This window comes from Cnephaeus nilssonii (assembly GCF_951640355.1).
Source record: "Cnephaeus nilssonii genome assembly, chromosome: 23".
Lineage (NCBI taxonomy): Eukaryota > Metazoa > Chordata > Mammalia > Chiroptera > Vespertilionidae > Cnephaeus > Cnephaeus nilssonii.
In genome coordinates, this window is record NC_137094.1 from 14,681,343 (window position 1) to 14,703,351 (window position 22,009).

Here is a 22,009-nt window from a genome sequence, read left to right on the forward strand (position 1 = left end):
ACTGCACTGCACTGAAAGCAATCGTTTAAACCAGTGGTTGGCAAACGCATTAGTCAACAGAGCCAAATATCAACGATTGAAATTTCTTTGGAGAGCCAAATTTTTTAAACTTAAACTTCTTCTAATGCCACTTCTTCAAAATAGACTCGCCCAGGCCGTGGTATTTTGTGGAAGAGCCACACTCAAGGGGCCAAAGAGCTGCATGTGGCTCGCGAGCCGCAGTTTGCCTACCATGGGTTTAAACGGAGCCACTTTACAGTGGAGCTGGATCTGCCAGCGCACAGGAGCTGCCTTGCATGACTTAGTCCTCAAATCTTGGGAAAGTTAAACCAGCAAAATAACCTCTGGACTGGGTCTAAGCAACGTGGTTTCCCAAAGAACTGTTTGCAAGTGTAACAGAAAAAGCAGACATTATGACCACTGGACTAATGCTTACTGAGCTAAAAATTAAAAACATCGCTTAGAATCATGGTCACTGTGTTACCTACGCCAACAGAAATGTCTTCCTTCTATGGATGTAAGCGTTCCCCTTCCCTTTCTCATAAATGCCCTTTGTGTTTGTCTCCAAAGCAGAACATTATTTGCTGAATTAATGATTCCCAAGTAGCTATTCTTTTTTATCTCAATAAGCGCTTGTTGCTTCTCATTTTGAAAGGCTTTTTTACTATTAGGTTAACGACATCACAGGCTCTATTGCATCATCCCCATGAAAAATGTGTTTTCTGTCTAGACAGCACTACCGCCTTTAGTCCTCTTTACATTTTTCCCCCACCAAGAAAAAATTTTAGGCATCTCATGAGATTCACTGCATCAGGGACAAAGAACTAGGAACAAGAAAGGTGCATGAGGACTTGGTGCTGGATGGCTAGCTAGACTCCCTCACTAGCTGGGTGATTCACCCAGGCACCCAGCCTAGGCCACGGATGCTCAGAAGCACATCTGACTACATGAGGCACATCTCCAGGGCACGTGTTCACTCGCTGACACCACAAAATCCAACGCACCGATGCCAGGAGTCCACTGTACAAGACAGGAGACCCAAAGGGGTGTTTGGCCTGACAGAAAAGTTTGCACATTCACTGTTTTTGTAAGAGAAACCAAGTTTCACCAGCAGATGTTTCTCCTGGTTAGACTTGCTAGCGGAGAGGACTTCAGTGCAGGAGACCCAGGAGCTGGGTGTGCTGGAGGGAAGCCCGGGCCTAACAGGCAGCGCTCACAACTGCTGGGCCCTGGAGGAACGCCACAGCCCGCCCTGGCCCTTAAAATACCTCTCCTGCAGGCAAAACATTCCTAGCTACTTATTCACTTTTCAAAGCAAAAAGTGGTCAACACAGGACAAGGAGAGCTCAAGAATGCTACACGCGGTTTACCTACAAGCCACCTTCCCAACAGTCCTTGTCCCGTTACCACCGTTGAATATGTGCCTGGCCGTTTAGCCTGATAAACAGTCAACTCCTTGAATGGAGTCAAGGCAACAGAATCATTCTGGTGTCTCAAGTATAATGCATGGCACCTAGCAGGTGACCGGCCTTCCTGGACGCTCCGTGGCTGCATTTAACCAGCCTGGACACAGAGCTGGAGAGGCACGCTGAGAGGACACGGGGGCCTTTGAGGTTAACTGTCCCGACAGCAGAGGAAACCTCAGGGGCAGAGCCGCCGCTGCAGCCAGTCTCTCTCTGTGACTCAGGAGGGCTGGTGGCTGGACGTGGACCAGAGAAGGCATTAGTTCGTTACATTAGGCTTCTGATTATAAAGAACATGTTGAAAAGTTCTGATTATAAAAAACATGCACTTACGAAAGGTCATCAGCTCTCACAAGGAAACAGCTTTGTGCTGCACAGTTAGTCACTATAATGCGAGGTGTCAGAAAGGGATTTTACTTGTATACATTCCCAGCTCGAGATCCATCATTACCAAGAAGCCTGCCTGGTCCTGTCTAAGCAAAGGGAAGGGAATTGTACAGTCAAACCTTCCTATAAAACCCTGCTGAGCCGGTCTTCTCAGGTCTCAGCTCTGAAGTAGGGCAATTGACTGCGAGAGAACGGGAAATACGCCACATGTCTCTGGCCACGGTGGGAGCCCAGTGTTCTGGTTACGAGAGCCTCTGGCCCCAGGTCAATTCTCAGGAAGCCTATTGGTTGTTGTGACCCTCTTGAATAGTTCTTACTTTTCTTTTTGTTCTTATTGAACATACAACAGGTTAGATCATTACTAACATATCATTTGAAAAGGTGTATTCAATGTAGAAAATTTGAAAACAGAGCAAAGAGACACTAAAAATAGCCTCTAGCATCCACTTCCAGACCCTTCCACCCACTAAAGAATTACCCAGTTAATGCTTTTATTTCTAAACTAGAGGCCCGATGCACGAAATTCGTGCAAGGGACTCGGCCCTCACAGCCCCGGCTTCATCCAGAAGGACGCCCGGAAGGTCGTTTGGCTATCCGGTCTAATTAGCATATTACACTTTTATTATTATAGATGAGAAAGCGGTTGAAGGCAGTGGGACTTACCTAAAATTATTGCAGCCGAGAACGACTCCAACTATATTCTTGCCGATGTCATGCACGTCACCTTTCACAGTGGCCAACACGATGGTGCCTTGGTAAGGATCCTGGAGAGCAAGACAAGCAGCTAAACACGGCTGTGGTCATTTTAGAGCAGATTGCCGAGTTCTCTACAACCTGACCCGTGCTGGCATTTTTAAATCCTCACTCGAGGGCATGCTCAGAGAGCAGAAGGGGGAGAAAGAGAGAGAAACATCTATGTGAGAGAGAAACAACGATTGGCTGCTCTCTGTATGCTCCCCAGCTGGGTACCAAACCCGCAACCCAGGTACGTGCCCTTGACCAGAAATCAAACCGGCGACCCTTGGGTGCATGGGACGCTCCAACCAACTCAGCGGCCTGTCCAGGGGAGAGATCATTTCCCTACTTCACCTCAATGGCGAGCACAGCCCAGCCCCCCAGTCCCTACTCCACTCCAGGAAATCTCTGAGGAGTTCCTCGCAGGGACCACAGGCCGGGACAAATGACTCGCCTCTTCTTCGACTGAGCCGGAAAGCACCTGAGCTTCTTTTCTTTCCTTTTCCATGAAGGGAATAAGGTGGCCAACAGCCTTCTTCATGACCCGGGCTGACTTGATGACCTGGGAAGCACACGCAGAGTCAGGCATCTTCATGGAGCCACCTACATGGTCGCTCTTGGCTACTTGTGAAATGTTACATGAATTAAGGGTGCGTGCTTTGACCTCAGCTCAGCCACATCGGAGCTTTTTGTAGGCCCCAAACCCAGACAGCTGAACAACTAGCTGTTTACCGATGTGGTTAGTAACTGCTGAGAGTTCTGGTTTTACTCCAAACATATTTAATGTACATCGCTATTTAAAATGGTAATAACTTTTTCAAAATATGCAGCTTAAAAGATGAATTTTGGTTAGTCAAATAAATTGTGACTATTATTAACTTTACATTCATCTTGGGTTTTATTTTAATCGAGGGGGGGAGGTAGATGGTTGTTGGGGGTAAGAAGTGGTACAGAAGATCACACATGAAGATGAGAAGCTAATTATTTGCAGATGACCTCTAACCTCCACACCACCCTAACGATGCATTTTTGTTGACATTACCCCTAAATACATTTAGAGAAACCAATGACCACACCTCAATGCCCCTGAGCTCTTGTCAAAATTAAAACCTGAGAAACAGATGCAAACACATTCATTAAAAGGCAAAGACTTTTTCTTTCAATTGTGAAAATGTCCCCCCATCTTTTGCCAACCTGAGGCAGAAACATTTTTCCGGCTCCAAAAAGATCACCAACAACTTTCATGCCATTCATCAAAGGCCCTTCAATTATATGCAGAGCCCGGGGGTATCTGTCCTGGTTTAACCTGGCTTCCTCAGTATCCTCAATAATATGTTTTTCAATGCCCTGTAACAAAAAAAAAGGGGGGGGGGGAATCACACAAAACAGTGACTTAAATATAAACAGCCAACAACAAATTATTTGAATCATGAAAATGCTTAGCCCTGACCAGTTTGGCTCAGTGGATAGAGCGTCAGCCTGCGGACTGAAGGGCCCTGGGTTCAATTCTGGTCAGGGGCATGTACCTTGGTTGCGGGTACATCCCCAGTGGGGGGTGTGCAGGAGGCAGCTGATGGATATTTCTCTCTCATCGATGTTTCTAACTCTCTATCCCTCTCCCTTCCTCTCTGTAAAAAAATCAATAAAATATATTTTTTTTTAAAAAGAAAAGAAAATGCTTAGAGTACAGGTTTTGCAAATCCTGGCTCCTATCACCAATTCAGGGGATTCATTAAGCCTCAGTTTCCTAAGTCAGAGTATCATGTAGTACTTGCCTCACATGGTTACGCCAAGGATTAAATGAGATGCCCACACAGAGTGATGATTAAACGCTTTTTTGACACTAAGTACTCAGGAAAGTGAGCTATGAGTGAGAGAAGGAGCATTAATAAGTAAAGTTCAAATTAATAATAAAATGTACTTTTTATTGTCATGGCTTAAAGATTACACATTAATAAATAGCTCCCGTGAAATCCGCGCTTCTCTCTGCAAAATTAGGGGCTGGGTAGGAAAGACCAGGGGCAGGACCTGTAGGCAAAGTTCGGAGCCAGGGAGCCTCTGCTGACTTGTCCAGCCTTCAGGGATCGAGCCCCATCCTCCAGCTCCGCCAGCTCAGAGATCCCTGGCTGTGGCTTGCTAGGTCCACAACCTGAAACATGTGAATCTGAAGTTCAAAGTTAAATTCTAGAGTCCCCAAAAAAATAGAACTCTGAAATTCTCCAGACTCACAAATGAGGACATTAAAGCTGAGAGACTGAGAGTTCTTGCCTGATATTACAATTACCAGCAAAAGAGCCAGGACTTGCTTTCTGATGGAATGACAGCAACTTGGTCTAGGACAGCGGTCGGCAAACTCATTAGTCAACAGAGCCAAATATCAACAGCACAACGACTGAAATTTCATTTGAGAGCCACATTTTTTTCAACTTAAACTTCTTCTAACGCCACTTCTTCAAAACAGACTCGCCCAGGCCGTGGTATTTTGTGGAAGAGCCTCACTCAAGGGGCCAAAGAGCTGCATGTGGCTCGCGAGCCGCAGTTTGCTGACCACGGGTCTAGGAGAGCGTTTCTCAGATGTGGCGGTGCTGATATTTGGGGCTGAATAATTCTTCGTCATGCGGGCCTGCGCACTGTAGGATGTTCAGCAGCATCCCTGGCCACTGGATCCAGCAGCACCTCCCACCCCAGTGGTGACACCCAAAAATGTCTCTGGACACTGCCAAGTGGGGTGGGGGTTGGGAAGGGGTCTGGGGAGTCTCCTTGGCTGTAGCCCCACCCCTACAACATCTCAGGCAGGGATGAGGGGCCTCGGCCCTGGAGCTCCCCCTCCTTGCAGCGCCCCACAGCTCACCTTCACAAGGGCATACTCCAGGCGCTCTTCCACGGGGCCACTCCTCCACTCATCGGTCTGCACGACCTTCTTCCCTCCTGTGCCGTGAGACTTAATGGAAATGAGGACAGAGGGATGGGTACAACAGGTCCTTACTGAACTATTTGGCAGCAAAAAACTATGTCTTATCCTTCTTTTATGCTAAACAGGTTACCAAACAAGCATGTAGAGATCATTTGTTTTGTAAATTTTCTAGAATTGCATTACTTTGGTATGAGAAAAGTTAATTTCACATTTTAAAATAAATGGAAACAAACATCAGAATATGGAACAGCCTACATGTGGCCTATTCCTCTCCCCTCGCCTCACCACAGCGCCTTCTCTGGAGCGGCCTATACAAATCTTCCATGATCCAGAGCCGTGACTAGATCCTTGCTCCTATTCCACAAGGAGGGTCTCCTAACCATGCCTGAGCCATCAATTCAGACAGGAAAGCCCCGGTCAGAACGCGCGCGCTCTTCCTACCTGGGCGTAACGCAGGAGCTTCTCGGTGGCCTCGGGGTCCTTGTTCCAGATGAGGTCCTCGCAGAGCTGGAGGAGATCCTTGTGGATGTCGTCGTACACGGGGAGGTTCCCTGCATTCACGATCGCCATGTCCATGCCACACTGGGGGCAACACAGAGAACAGTGACTTTCCAGGGACACCCTCCATCGGGTCAGCACCCTTTTTCTGTAAAGGGCCAGACAGGAAATGTTAGGCCGTGGTCTCTGTCGCCAGGGCTCAGCCCTGCTGCCGGAGCACAGAAACACACAGACAACGGAGCGCCTGCTGCTTTGCTGCACTAAGACTTGACTCTCAGAAACGGGCCGCAGGCTCGGATGGCCTGAGGGTTTGCAAAGCCCTGGCCTGGGTAAAGCTGGCGGCGGAGGAAGCAGGCGCCCTGCCTACCTTGATGGCGTGGTAAAGGAAAACCCCGTGCATGGCTTCTCGGATGGCTTCCATTCCTCGGAAGGAGAAGGACAGGTTGGAAAGACCGCCGCTGATTTTGGCTCCAGGTAACGTTTGCTGGCAAAAATGAAAAAAGTGAAAAGATTCCCCCATTTTGCCAAAAACATCAATGACATCCCTTCATCTTTACATAAAAGAGTGGAGAGTAAAAAAAGCACATTGAGTTCAAGGTTGCCATCACACCTTATAACAAGGCCAGGCGTCTATGTGGAACTGCTGACTGAAGCACAGACCAGCTCAAGCACTTAAGGAGACAGCTCCCACTGTCTGCTATGACCAACCCTTCCGCTTCCCACATACACTGCAGAGACACACATGCACATGTGCCCAAGACACACACAGGGATGCTCACACTGCATGGAGCGCAATGTCCCCAAACCGGAACAAACCAAATGTCTGTCAGCAGCAAAACAGTTAACTATGGAACAGTTACACCACGGAATACTATACGTTAATATAAATGAACAAAGTACAGCTACAACTACACAGGTGAATCTTTAAAAGGAAGGTGGGTGAGGAAAAAGGCATAAGAATCTTAGATTCTATTTCTATTAAGCTCAGAAACGGGACAACTCTTTAGACAGTGGATTCTCATTATTTGTGGTGATTCTGATCTACCCGTCACCACAAACACTGAATCAGGAAACACTGAAAAGCCTTGCTTGTTCTACTCAGGACCTGAATGAGAGCTACTATATACCTTAGAATTCATTATTATACCCTATTTTTATATATTCTGCAGTATGTGTTACACTTCAGTTCAAAATAACATAAAAGAAAAATAATAAAGGGCCCTAAATTTCAGAAAACCAATTTACTACCTAAGAGCAAGAATGCCGACATTCCCAGCCAATAAATACATATTCATGAAGTTCAAACGACTCACTGGAGCCGCTTGGTAGATGTGGGCAATGTCCTGTGCAGAAGAGAAATCACCCAGACTCACTTTAATGACTTTGGTTGCATTGATAAAATTAACAGCATACAAGCTGTGTTCTTCCATCCCGGTCCCAATGGTGAGGATGTTAGGGTCAAATATGATGTCACTTGGGTTAAAGCCCAGTTTTCCAACAAGTAGATGGTAGGCCCGGGTGCACACTTGGATTTTCGTGTCTGTTTCTGTCGCCTGGAAAAAGGAGCAAGAGATTGTCATTTAAACAGAAAATGCCAAGCAGCCTCTAAACATTCCTCAAACGATCTCCGAGGAGGAAGTGGTTTCAAGACTGCCTCTCTGCTGTGACTCCTGTGAGACAACCGACACCCAGGCCAGGGGTCCGGGGACCGAGAGAAGCTCATGTTCCGCATGCCCCTGCCATAAACTGCCAGCTCTGAGGGAAAGCTGGATAAGTCTGCTTCTTACGCACAAAGAATTTAAAATAGACTCCATCTGATAAGGAAAGCCCGAGAATAGGAACACTCAGTCATGTCATCTTAGCCAGGAGCGGTGACCTCCCTGTAGCCACTACACAGTGTCAGACTTTGAAGAAGTTCAGAGAGGGCCAGAGGAGGAAATGTGAGCATCAGCTCCCAGGCTCAGGTCAATTGCCTTAAGCAAAGTAAAAACAACGGGAAAACTAAGAACTACTGTCTCCAATTTCCTGGGACTATTTATAATATGCATACCCTGGTGCATACCCTAGGACAGTGGTCTGCAAACTGCGGCTCATGAGCCGCGGTTTGCCGCTCTGTTGACTAATGAGTTTGCCGACCACTGGGATAGGGGCTTAATCACAAGGAGCAACAACAGCCTGTAATTATTGGAATCGAGAGTCTAGGTCAGTGGTCGGCAAATCATTAGTCAACAGAGCGGCAAACCGCGGCTCACAAGCCGCATGTGGCTCGTGAGCCGCAGTTTGCTGACCACTGCCCTAGGACATCCCAACATGTTCAACTGAAAAACAGTATCAGTTTATCTCAATTCAATAAAAAGGCTGGTTATGAAATAAAAATCTACAAAAACCACTGCGGAAAGAATATATATTTGAAAGGAAACATAACCCAGTCACAACCACAAAACAATCCAAAATACCTGGGATCTTGAGCTTTCCCATTTAAGGAAAACTATAAACCTTATTGATTAGTAATTGGAAAGACATACATTTCCTGAATTACAAATCTGAATAGTGGCAAGACACCAATTCTTTATTATTTTATAAGTTAGGATTAATTAAACTTTAATCAATATCCCAATGGGCTTTTATTTCTCCATAAACTAGAAAATGGTTTTTCAAATAATTCTAACATAGGAAAATATGTTGAATATAATGGCTGCATTGTAGAATGATAATGGTTATTCTTTTATGTAATTTACACATATACAAACAAAACATAATATAGTCTATTCTGTTATTATGTGACAATTTTATTTCTAGAAACCTCATCACAAACTGTCACATGAGGCCTGGCCGGTGCGGCCTAGCTGGTTGGAGTGTCGTCCAGTGCAATGAAAGTTTGCAGGTTTGATTCCTGGTCAGGGCACATGCCTAGGTTGCAGGTTCCATCCATGGTCAGGGTGTGGATGAGACAATGGATCGATGATTCTCTCTCACATCAATATTTCTCTCTCTGTCTCTCTCTTTCCACGCTCTCCCTTCCCCTCTCTCTAAAGTCAGTAAATATGTCTGAGGATTTTAAAAAAACACTGTCATCCTATATAATAAAAGGCTAACATGCAAATCGATCTAACGGTGGAATGACCAGTCGCTATGATGTACACTGACCACCAGGGGGCAGATGCTCAATACAGGAGCTGTCCCCTGGTGGTCAGTGTGCTCCCATAGGGGGAGCATTGCTCAGCCAGAAGCTGGGCTCATGGCTGGCGAGCACAGCAGCAGTGGTGGGAGTCTCCCCTGCCTCCGTGGTAGCACTAAGGATGCCTGACTGACGGCTTAGGCCCACTCTCCATGGGGAGCGGGCCTAAGCCATCAGTTGGTCATCTCCCAAGGGCTCCCGGACTGCAAGAGGGTACAGGCTGGTCTGAGGGACAAACCCGCCCCCCCACCCCCCCGGAGTGCACAAATTTCGTGCACCGGGCCTCTAGTATGAAAATAATCACTTCAGTTAGAAAAGAAAAACTGAATCGAGAGACTGAATAGTGATAAAGTTATTCTTCCCACAGAAATTTCAATAAAGGTGTTCCTCTGTATTTTGTTATTTAGAGTTAAAATGAACAGTTGATCAAAATAACATCAATAAGAAAAACATGGAGATTCTTCCTATTTGTTTTAATCCAGCTCCTCTGTTGTATCTGGCCTTGACCTTGCAATTTTGTCTGTAACATGCATCACAAATATAAACCAGAGACCACAGCAGATGCAGAAACAGAGGCAGGTGGGATGCTCTGCCTGCAACAGTGGTTCTCCATTCATACGGTGCTTTCTCCCTACCACAGAGGCTTCATCCAAGCAAATCGAATCACCAGGAGACCTCCATCAACTGAGGCAGGCCTTTATCCCAAAATATCCCTATTGTTGATTTCTGAACTTGGCAGGTAAATGAACTTTTTGCTTTGGTCTTTATAACTTTCAAAACCACAATTCTAGAATGAGCACAAATGTCTAAAATCAGGGGCATACCGGGCAAGTTAACATGTTTCCCTACCTTCTTACTTGTGGTCACATTCCATCTAAATGGGAAAGGTTGTTTTCAGACCCGATGCAGCGCCAGCCGTGCTGACAAAGCACGGGATAACCCAGGACGTGGAAACCTGCCTCAGTCTCCTCTGGGACACTTGACCTTGAACCACAGTAAACAGGACAACAGCTACCCCAGCTGGTGGCTATGAGGACTCAGTGAGATCAACTGCTGGTGGTTTTCGTTCGACCAGAGTTTACCGGAGAATCACTTCCAAGACGTTAAAATTACTGAAGCCCGGTCTCCATACCAAATGGAGCCAGGGGGTGTGCGTGTTTTTAAAAGCACAAGCACCTTTCCCTGGGGGAGAGTTTCTGCTTTACACTCAGGTTAAGCAGGCAGCTCCTCTTAGGGAGCACACGGCATTCCACTCTCCTTCAGCGTGACCTCGCACTGAGGAAACACCAGCCAGACGACCCGCTCCCTGCCTGCCTGCCATCTGTGCTCTCACACCCTGCCTGCCGCCTCCCTGCCTTCCCTCCAGACTGTGAGCAACCTGTCTCCTCTCCACGCGTAGACAACCCTCGACTCACAAGGGCAGAGACCTAGCAAATGCCCCCTTTCTCTATCAGATCAGTCCCATCAGCTTACAAAACCGTCTTGTCACACACACACACACACACACACACACACACACACACACACACCCTCTTAACCTCATGTCCCTCTCTGGTTTCCACCCTATTTCCTCTTCCCCTTACAGCGAAACTCCTCAACCTACTGGCTCCAATTCTCCCATCCTTCCTTGAACCCCCTCCAATTAGGCTTTCATCTCCTTGGAAACAGAACAGCAAGAGCCTTCACTCCCCCCTTGCTAAGCCCAGTGGTAAATTCACGGTCTCATCCCCTAGATCTGCCCACAATTCTTTAAAATAGCTCACCGAACCCTTCTGGAAGCTTGTTCTTCACGGAGAAGCCAAGTGAAGCCTCCCTTCTGGACCCCCTCCTGCCAAACAGGCTGCTCCTCCCAACCCCCACGATGGGGCCTCCTTCTCTCTCTGGCCTCGGAGCGCAGTGACTCCCAGACTTCCTCCTGGGTCCCGCCCGGGGCCTCTTCACGGCAGCCACTGGGCTCATCACCGCGGTCTAAATGCCATCTGCTTACAGGTAATTCCCCAGTAAGGGAACCCCGTCTTCAAGCCAGAGTTTGCCCATGAAACTCAGAATCACCTGCACAGCTGGTGCAGCCCACGTGCCCCATAAACATGGCCCGTCCTTACCCACCCAAGCCTGCTTCTCAGCCTTCCTCCTGGCAACAGCCCTGGGCAAAGACCCCTGAAATTACCCAACTTCTCCTCCTTTCACAGCGGAGGATAAATAAAAAAAATAGGCAAAACATCTACTATCTGCATAATGTGCGCGCCAAAGAGAGGGTAACACCATTCAAGGGGACTTCCTACAAAGGGCTGGCTGAGCGCTCAACATAAAGGATGGCTCATCGCCAGAGACTTCAGAGCACCATGGACATAGGACAGTGATGGGCAACCTTTTGAGCTTGGTGTGTCAAACTTCGCAAAAAACTGAGCATAACTCGGGTGGTGTGTCACTTTGAGGAAAAAACTAACTCCAAGACTCTAGTCGCAAATGTTTCATCCTCAGGAGCAGCAAATGTTTCATCCTCGGCATGCGGCCGCGTGTCATCAGAAATGGCTACGCGTATCAGTGCTGACACGCGTGTCATGGGTTCGCCATCACTGACATAGGAGATCCAAGAAGGAGCCAGGAAACTGGAGATCGAACCCACAACTGTGGTGTATCGGGACGACACTCTAGCCAACTGAGCTACCCCGCCAAAGCTATTCATTATTCTATTACATTGACTGGGGTTTTTATTTTATGACTTATAGAAACTCTTACATATTAGGGACATTAACCCACTGCTATTACTCGCGTTGCAAACAGTGCCATGACTTTCGCCATACAAAGTTTACATTTTTACAGACAGCTCTACCCATTTTCTTTCTGCCTTCCTGAGTTTAGATGAATATTTTCCCATACATTCTTCAGAATTTTGTTTTTTTATATTTAGATCTTTAATTGATATAGATTTTTAAAAAAATATATATTTTATTGACCTTTTACAGAGAGGAAGGGAGAGGGATAGAGAGTTAGAAACATCGATGAGAGAGAAACATCGTCCAGCCGGCTCCTGCACACTCCCCACCGGGGATGCGCCTGCAACCAAGGTACATGCCCCTGACCGGAATCAAACCTGGGACCCCTCAGTCTGCAGGCCGAAGCTCCATCCACTGAGCCAAACCGGCCAGGGCATTAATTGATATAGAATTTATTTTAGTATATGGTGGGAAACGGGGCTCTGACTTTATTTTCTTCCAAACCCATACCCAGTTGTTCCAATTGCACTTACCGAATAATTCCTTTCTCAACTGAGGTAAAGACTTTATTATATATCAGATGTTCATGTATATAGATACAAGTGTGTTGTACGTATACGTGTACATGTGGATACATGGTATTATGGCGCGCACACACACACACACAGCTGTTTTGGACTCAGCTCTCCCCACTGCTCTGTCTAGCCTGGGTGACACAATGGAGCTGGGACAAAAGGAATCACTCACCTGTCCCACTTCGTCAAAGGCCATGACGACCACAGCGGCGCCAAACTTCTTGACCAGCCCGGCCTTCTCCAGGAAGTCAGCCTCCCCTGCCTTCAGGCTGATGCTGTTGACGATGCATTTGCCCTGGCAGCACTTCAGCCCGGCCTCGATCACCGCAAAGTTGGAAGAGTCAATGCACAGGGGCACCTGAGGTCGCCGGGCAGGAAACCACAGAGAGACGAGTCGCCACACATTCCCTTCCAGGACTCCCAGCCAGCCCCCATTCCTTCCTTGGGGAAACAATAAACAAAGGACAGAGCGACCAGAGACAGGACTGTCATGCACCTGTTCTTAAAGCCCCAAATACTTGAAGGAGTTCCCGTCTTACATGCAGACCCCACATGCAGTGGGCTGGAGCTAGCCAGATGGGGACTTTCAACATGGAGCAGAAAATCTGGGCAGTGGCCTTCATTCTGGCCCTGCTGAGGGCAAGACTGGACTTCTTCCACGGCGAGATGGAGGGAGGTGGGATCTTGGAGGGGAACCCCCTTAATTTTACACCATCAATAAAGCTTTCCACAAAATCCCATCCTCCAAGGAGCCTCAGGAAATTCTTTCCCAGGGGCACCCCAAGAACTCCATTTCCAACTGTAACAGGTGGGCACTCAGGGGGCACCCCACTGATAACAAAAGGGCAAAACCAGACAAGATTCAGAAAAAAGTTACTGTAGCCCTCAGAACACTAAGTCATTAATAATGCCTTAAGTTACACAGGGTCCTTCACAGGCAACAAGGCACTTCTATCTTTACAATTCACAAGTCAGACTGGGGACAAAAAGGGGCCACATACTAAGCCTGACAAGCTCAGGGGAGGCCTGCATGGCAGCCTTTCAAACTCAGAGACCTAAAGTAACCACAAAGGATGGTCTGAAATCAAAACTTTTTAACTAAAAGCAGTTTATGGTAATAGTCGTATCCCTGATAAAGGTCAATTTTCACCTTAATAGAGCCTTTTGTCTTTTGGAGTGTCAAAGTAATTTCCTTTTTCTGGACCCCTCAAAGCACAGGTATCACACCAGAGCGGAGACTACAAATCTCCTCCTTGTTATTGTTATCAATAGCAATGGAATGAATGATTCTGCAGGAAGGGTAAGTATCTTCTTCAGAGACATGGGAAGCGGGCTTTCCGTTTATCCGGACATCAAAGGAAACAAACAATTCTTGTGACCAATTCCAGAAGCCTGGAAAACAGCCAAGCTGAAGTCACATCTCTCTTAGAAGCCTGGCTTTTACCGTAAGCTAACATTGAGCGAGAAAACTGACAGTCAGGAGCCTCAGGGTTTTCGACATGGGAAAACAGAAAACCAGTGTATGAGATGGCAGATCAATGGGACAAATGACGAAGTAGAATGAGTGACAGAGCAAGACATGCACATTCCCTTGATGAATAAAAATGGTGTACAACCTTGGCAATGTCAGGCTCGGAAGCAATGAGTTTGCAAAATCGGGTCATTGCACTCGGACCATCCAGCATGCCGTCATCCATGTTGATGTCCAACACCTGGGCCCCCATTTCCACCTGCCCTTTGGCAACAGTCAGTGCTGCCTGAGGAGAGAATGCAAGAGGAAGGAGCATGAGGACAGGTGAGTCAAGAGAGGCTAACAAAGGAATCCCTCGCCATCCCCAACAGTCCTTCGGAGTTACGCTCGACCCACTGGCCAGCATCCCTGACTCTAGGCCTACTCTCCTCCCATCAGTCACAGGAGATTAACTTTAAATTCTCGCCCATCGCCTCATTTCACTACCCAGAATCCACTGAGGCCACTTTCCTGCCATAAAGAATCTAAACTCAGCCTGGAGTTGGGGCCCTCTATGACCTGAACTCATATGACCACAGGATGGTCACAAAAAAAACAAAACATAAATAGAAACTGAAGACCCTGCACACTATGAAGGTCACGAGGATTCGGAAGGGAGCACAGCTGAACAAGCCTATGGGACACCCAGGAAGGGAAGGCAGTTTGGGCCTAAGTGGAGACACTGAATGACAACCTGCAGAGTTTGGATTCTATCCCGGATACAAAAGGCCACCCGTGGGAGCTTCTGAACTGCGGAGGACCATGACAGAGGCCCACGTGGCCGTGAGCAGTAGTGGAAGGAAGGGAAGAGGGCTGATGGGAACTGTCAGGAACCAGGTATCCAGGCCACAGAGGGAGGCCACGGAGGAGCAATCAATAGATCCAGAGAGGACGGTAAATGGGCCCTTTCTTTATGATTCAAACAAAGTCTACTTTGGTAGTGGTTTCTGGAAGATCTATTTCCTAAAAGTTGCAAAACCTCAAGAGAAAGAAGTTTGATGGTAACTCATCACTAAAGCCCAGACTCCATTGTAAACTTCATATTTGCAAAGAAAAATACTCCATCCAGATGTTTCGGGTTGGTTCTGGTTGGATTACATTTTGCTCATCCACAGAGGGATCAGCTTAAAAGCACTTTGGCTAAAGGATCATGTGACCCTCCCAAGGCAGGCCTGTTCTTTCTTTGTGTTTGCGTATGTATTTCAGTCTGCAGCTAATAGAATCAATACCACCTTAATCACTGCCTGATGTGCTCATGGGGGCTTCAAATTTTCTTGGCTTTCACTTCGCCACAAGGATTTGTGAGAAACGAAAATGAAGAGTATTCACAAAATATTAAGCTTATTTTCCAATTAATAGAAATAGCTAGAACCGGGTCCCTCCCATCTCATCCCACTTCATGACCCAAGTGCAGTACTTTCTGACAAACAACAACAAGAGCAGCTTGGATTTTTCGATGCTTCATCCTCCTACCAGCCCAGCCCACCGCAAACACGTCACAGTTCTTCTCACACTTCCCAGCAGCTCGGCTAATAACCGATCAAACGCTATTAAAAGCTGTTCGTTTACTTGATGTCTAGCCACAAACATGGCAGATGCCTCAGAGTCGTACTGAGATGCTCACTTCATAGTTCCCTGCCATGATGAGCTTAGCAAAGTTCCGGGATCCCGCCACGTTACAGCGCTCTCCGATGTTAACAAAGTTGGTGTAGGGTCCAATCCTGAAGGGCTCTAGACCTTAAAAGGAGAAGCACTTTGAAAATTTTCTCAAAATGCATATGGTGACATGAGACAGGCGGAACACCAATGTCTTCCTGAGAAAGTAAAATGTTTCTGTGCCGCAGCCCATGGGCTGAGACAGGAGATGCGACGTGCAAACAGGACCAGCACCTTCTCCAAGGAAATTAAACGTATGTTGCAGCTACATTTACAACCAGACATTCAAGTAAGAAATACTTCAAATACTTTAAACTGCAAATTCCTCTAAAGAGCTGAATCATACCAGCTCTGACAAACAAGAAAAAAATGCCATCATTTCCCTGTTTAACCAAGCGTCTGGGGCAAAAGCCATGCTGTCAGAATCCCAAGGACTGCTCCACACTGTCCACAGACGGCAGCTCCACAGCTGGGCACGGAGACAGCAGCTGGAAGCTGACCCTCTGGCTTTCCCGTCTCTCCCATCCAAGTCCAATCACCGGCACGCAGCCAGCAAGGCTGACCGGGGCCGGGAAGAGCCCAGGCTGAGGCCTGCCAGGCAGGAGGTTCTCCTGGGCAGGTTCACACTCAGGAGCTGACTGTGGGCACAGCCACTTGGGACTTCTGCCCCTTTATGTGCCAAGGGGCAATAACATCTGCCCTGCTATAGGCCAATGTAGGGGCAAAATCCTATCTTATAAAAGAGTAATATGCAAATTGACTGTCACTCCAATACACAAGATGGCTGGCCCCATGTGGACACAAGATGGCCACCACAAGATGGCCAGCAGGGGAGGGGAGTTGGGAGGGACCAGGCCTGCAAGAGAGGGCAGTTGGGAGCGATCAAGCCTGCAGAGGAGGGCAATTAGGGGTGACCAGGCCGGCAGAGGAGGGAAGTTGGGGGCGACTGGGCCTGCAGGGAAGGGCAGTTGGGGGGAGCCCAGGCCTGCAGGGGAGAACAGTTGGGGGGGACCAGGCCTGCAGGGGAGGGCAGTTAGGGGTAACCAGGCTGGCAGGGGAGCAGTTAGGCATCAATCAGGCTGGCAGGGGAGTGGTTAGGGGGTGATCAGGCTGGCAGGCAGAAGCAGTTAGGGGCAATCAGGCAGAGGCAGGCGAGCAGTTGGGAGCCAGCAGTCCTGGATTGTGAGAGGGATGTCCGACGGGCAGTTGGACATCCCTCAAGGGGTCCTAGATTGGAGAGGGTGCAGGCTGAGCTGAGGGACACCCCCCATGCACGAATTTTGTGCACTGGGCCTCTAGTTGGATAATAAATATAGATATATTACACTGAGAGAAAAGCAACACACAGTATGAAGTATCACTACAACATAGGTCTTGAACTATTTTGCTCTACTCATATTTACTGTGTCAGGAGAGGGAGTCTCACTGAGGGGTTACAGGCGGCTCTGGGGACAGCCAGCCCCAGGTTCAAGCCCTTCCCAGCCTCTCAGTGAACAACTCGGGTGACTTTTCACAGCCTCTGAGCTTATAAAACGAAGTCAGTACAAGTATCTGTCCCATAATGTTACTGTAAAAATGAGACTAGATACATGGACAAACATAAAATTAGACCAACAATCATAGCTTTTGTGGTTAATAAAACGGCTTTTGAGTCCTTTGAAGAAGAGACAGATCCGAAGGAGGAAAATAACGAATACAGATGAGTCTTTGTTCACCAACTGGGACCATTTCCTCCCAGTCTGGGCTTGTGATTCTCTTTCCACTGATAACGACCTTGACAGCCTCGTCCCCACCCCTGCCAGCCTCAGGGGATCCCTGGTCCCGGGTCAAGCCCTCAGGCTACAGGGCAGGCAGCAGGGCACAGCTTTAAACGCTAAGGAGATCCTGCATCAGGGCCCTTAACAGCATCTCGCACAAAGCACTTCTGATCTGTTATGAATGTGAAGTGGCCGATTTTCAAACTGCATTCTTCACAAGTATGCAATTTATAAAGAACAACTGAAAAGAGTATGTTTGATGTCATTCTTTTAAAATCTAATTGAAGATTATTTTTAAAGCAATTTAGAGATAGCACAAGAAATTCAAATCAGGAAAAAAAAAAAGATTCTTTCATTCTTACACATAGATTCTTTTTAAAAATCACATCTAAATAGTTTTCTTCTTGTTACCAAAACATTGAAACAAGAAGAGATCCATTTCTGAAAGCATACAAACCATGTCTTGATCACTCACCGGACAATAACATATGCCCTTCAAACACTGCGGCAGGTGGGACTCGAGGCTTATAGTTTTTCACAGCTTCAGCAATTTCCCTGAGTTAAAAGAGAAAACACTATGCCCATTAATTCAGGATCAAATAAAATTAAACGAATTTCCGGCTATGAAATTAAGTCTATTTAGCACAATTATGCTCGTAATTACATACCTAGTTCCAAATGTGCAGCAGCAATTACACCTTCTCGTTTTCTCAGTCGAGCAGGAAATGAACCACTAAGCCTAGCTTTTCTGAACCTGCCCAGTCTGCTGTGTGTGGCTGCGTTGGGCGCCTTAGTTACCTCTTTAAAGTCCCTATCTCCCAACACAGCCACAGTGGAGGAGCGGGGAGTTAGGACCCAACACACGAATCTCAAGAGGACACAATTCATGCCATGCCAAAAGGAAAAACATTGAGAGGTGATTATTACCTGATGTGATCTGGTGTGGTACCACAGCATCCACCAACGATATTGACCAAGCCATCCATAGCAAAGCCCTGCATTCAGGCAAAGAAAGCTCTAGGGAGTTCATCTGAATTCTAAACTCGCCACTACCCACTCAGCAGAAAAAAAACCTACATTTCCTGAGTAACCAACTTTATATTAAAAAGAGAGCTAGGAACACTTAACTCTAGATAAAAAGCTTTTAGTGCCCCAGGTATTACGTTAAAACAGTTCAGACACTATGAAATTCTTTATCCCATTTTAAATGTAATGTTTATTTGCTTATCTGATCATAATAAAGATTTTTTGCCCATATGCTACGCTAAATGACTATGAAGTAGATCATGCATTTTCAAATAACACATAAAGTTTTTAAATTTAAATTAATTAAAAATTTTAAAGAACTAAAAATTCAGTTCCTCAGTCCCAATAGTCATATTTCAAGTCCTCCAACAACCCCAGGTGGTAATGGCTGCATACAGGTCAGTGTGGGTCTGGGGTTTAACCACAGGCTAGTGTGCAGGACAAGAGGGGAAGTCGAGCAACTGAGAAGTCTGAACACTGATGAGAGCACCTACGTAAGGTATTAAAATTGTAAGAATTAAGTCAGAAATCGTTTAGGAGAGAATGTCAGTGAGCCAGAAGCTACAGATTCAAGGAACGAGGAAAAGACTGGGTTAGTCATAGGGTGGGTGGTGGGTAGTATGGGCTCATGACCTAGGTAGTGGATAGTATAGGATTCTCAGACAGGAGGTATATGGGAGGGAAAGAGAATGGGGGGAAGGGGGTGATCATAGGCAGTAAGGAGTCTTGGGAGGGCTGTAAGAGAGTCAAGTTCAAGTAGCTTCACTTGGGCCTCACTGGGAATTTCCCAACAGCCACCAGTACCATCTGGGGAGGAGGAGGCTGACAGCCAGCCGCTCCCTCCACCGCCACCATCTTAAATCGGAATAACTAAGCTTTTGTTCATTATAGTGCATACACTGGAATTTATTTAGGAAAAAAATCTGCTTCTACATATTCTAAATCTAAAATGTCATTCCCCTATCTCTTAACAACCAAGTGAAAGAGGACTCCTGACCTTTAAGTGCACGGCCATCATGCTCGGAGTTTCATCGTAGTCACCAAAGGTGTTGGGAAGACCTGAGAAACGGTATTGCAACCATTACTGTATTTGTAAAGGCTTTAGGTTAAAGAGTTAGGACATTTTATATTTAAACTAAATGGAGCATTATAATTAAATACTTGCAAACACAAATAAGTCCTAATATTAAACACAGTAAATGAAGACACCACACCAAAAACGAAAGTCACAGAGGAAGATAGACATCCACCATTTCTTCTCCATTTGAAAGAAAAACATCACTGCTGTGTGGGACAGAGTCCCCCACTCCCCGCCACCTTCCCACAAAGGAAAGTCCTTCGTTACCCAGCTGCTGGGCTGAGGCTGGGGGAGTACTATGCCCTTGAAGCTAATGAGCACCAGGCATGCCATCAAAAACCCAAAACACAACCAGTCTGCTTTCAAGTAACTTTTCCCAAGTAAGACTTTAGTATGTAATGATCCAATGTCCTATTTTATCTCTTATCCCCTTCTGGTTATCTTGCTCCTGGTGAGAAATAAAATTTATTGTGGGTTAAAATGTATACATTTGGAGAAAAAAATGCTGGGAAATGATTTTTAGTCCTAAGTAGCTAAGCAGTGCTCAAAAACATTCACCAGGGCCCTGGCTGGTTTGGCTCAGTGGATAGAGTGTCAGCCTGCAGACTGAAGGGTCCTGGGTTCAATTCCGGTCAAGGGCACATGCCCGGGTTGTGGGCTCAATCCCCAATAGGGCGCATGCAGGAGGCAGCCAATCAATGATTCCCTCTTATCATTGATGTTTCTATCTCTCTCTCTCCCTCTCCCTTCCTCTCTGACATCAATAAAAATATATTTTAGCTGAAACCGGTTTGGCTCGGTGGATAGAGCGTCGGCCTGCGGACTGAAGGGTCCCAGGTTCGATTCCGGTCAAGGGCATGTGCCTTGGTTGCGGGCACATCCCCGGTGGGGGGTGTGCAGGAGGCAGCTGATCCATGTTTCTCTCTCATCGATGTTTCTAACTCTCTATCCCTCTCTCTTCCTCTCTGTAAAAAATCAATAAAATATATTTAAAATAACACAGAATCAGTTTAAAAAATATATATATATATAAAAACAACAACAAACAGTCACCAGGAAATCTGGCTAACCCAAATGAATTACCATTATGTCACTGGGTGGTTTGACAATTATCTACAAAAATCTCTTGGTAATTTTTATATACAGTAAACTAGAAGTCCTAACTTTTAGAAAGGAAAGCGGTGATAAGACACCAGGCTCCCCGCCTGCTCTTTGTGAACACAGTGACAAAGGAGAAGCGGGCTCCCTCTCCCGCTCTGCGCTCCTCACTGCCCCTCACCGCCCCCCCCCCAAACGTGGAAGCAAGCTCTGTCACCCAAAGCAAGGCTCTGGTCAGTGACGGGACGAGGCTGCAGTCCTCCAAGTTCTGTCCAATTCTGAAGCTTTCAGGCTGAGCCAAACTGTTGGTTCAAGTCTAAAGAAAAACAGTGGTCTAGATCCTGATACTCTCCATTTAGGAAAATCCTACCGAGTGTTAACTATATACCAAGACCTACAAAACAAGCTCTTCTATCAAGATCTGTTACCCCACCACGCATGTCCGTGTATTTGGATTTCCCCCTGTGCAGTTCCCTTGAAATACACACCTGCGTTGGGATAGCAGAGGACATAGGCTGTTGTACATTTTCCAATTGTTTCAATAAAAGGCCTCATTTCAGCTGCACCCAGAGCACAATTTAATCCAATGCTGTAAAAACAAAAAAGAAGTTAACAGGAGCATCCTCTTCTATTCAAAATATTGATGCATAGAATACAGGAATATATCTAATCAGGTAATAAATCCCTGATTCAAAGCACTTTTATGCAGCTGCAAACAAAGCCACATCAATGCTATGTTTAGTGCTTTTGTTCAGCAACTGAAATGGGGTGGGAGGGTTCAGAGCTAGTCACCCCAAGGTGCGCTTCTGTGGTATGTGGATTGTTTTCTTTTTGACCCACATACATGTCAGGACTAACATGTTTACTAAGCATCTGCTCTTGTCATCATCCCGAAATGAACATCTGAAGCCCCGGGCACCTTGGCTCACCCCCAGCTCAGAGCGTCTTCTGTGACCTTTTCCTTTCTGTGTCTGACTCGCTCACGCATGCACGCAGGGTTCGGGGTTCCCACGCATACGTATGTATGAAATTTGGTCGTTTTCTCTTGCTAACCTGTCTCATGTCTGTTTGATTATTAGACCAGCCAGAATCTTGAGGGTAGAGAGAAACATCACCCTGAGCTGGTAAGAGAAGGCAGGTTCCCCAAAGAGGACTCTCAAGATGAGTCTTAAAAGCTAACAAGAAGCCAGGAGAGGGATAGAGGGAGAGGGTGAGTGGAGAGAGAAAGAGAGACACACAGAGAGACAGAGACAGAGAGAATGAGAGAAAGGGTGAGCACAGCTTCTGGACAGAAGACATGAATAGCACGTTTATGGAGAAGGCACAGGAGGAAAAGCATATATTCCGAGAGCTTCCAATCACTCACAGTATGTAATTTAAACCATTATGATTTTTTTTAAAGATACGTTCAAATAGA

The 22,009-nt window shown here is 46.6% G+C and overlaps 1 protein-coding gene across 3 annotated transcripts in view; it reads right to left on the minus strand.

Annotated features, from left to right (window-relative positions):
- The window catches only part of MTR (5-methyltetrahydrofolate-homocysteine methyltransferase), a 46,564-nt gene that overhangs the window by 14,179 nt on the left and 10,376 nt on the right, over positions 1-22,009 (minus strand). For all 3 annotated transcript variants that reach the window (XM_079763458.1, XM_079763457.1, XM_079763459.1), the window contains 14 exons: positions 21,081-21,181; positions 19,414-19,475; positions 18,318-18,385; positions 17,866-17,945; positions 15,602-15,714; positions 14,084-14,224; positions 12,640-12,825; positions 7,371-7,550; positions 6,365-6,481; positions 5,941-6,081; positions 5,437-5,526; positions 3,780-3,932; positions 3,040-3,147; positions 2,514-2,614 (listed from right to left, as the gene is read on the minus strand). In XM_079763458.1, coding sequence (XP_079619584.1) covers positions 2,514-2,614; positions 3,040-3,147; positions 3,780-3,932; positions 5,437-5,526; positions 5,941-6,081; positions 6,365-6,481; positions 7,371-7,550; positions 12,640-12,825; positions 14,084-14,224; positions 15,602-15,714; positions 17,866-17,945; positions 18,318-18,385; positions 19,414-19,475; positions 21,081-21,181 — 1,641 coding nt within the window. The remainder of the gene's footprint in view (positions 1-2,513; positions 2,615-3,039; positions 3,148-3,779; positions 3,933-5,436; positions 5,527-5,940; positions 6,082-6,364; positions 6,482-7,370; positions 7,551-12,639; positions 12,826-14,083; positions 14,225-15,601; positions 15,715-17,865; positions 17,946-18,317; positions 18,386-19,413; positions 19,476-21,080; positions 21,182-22,009) is intronic.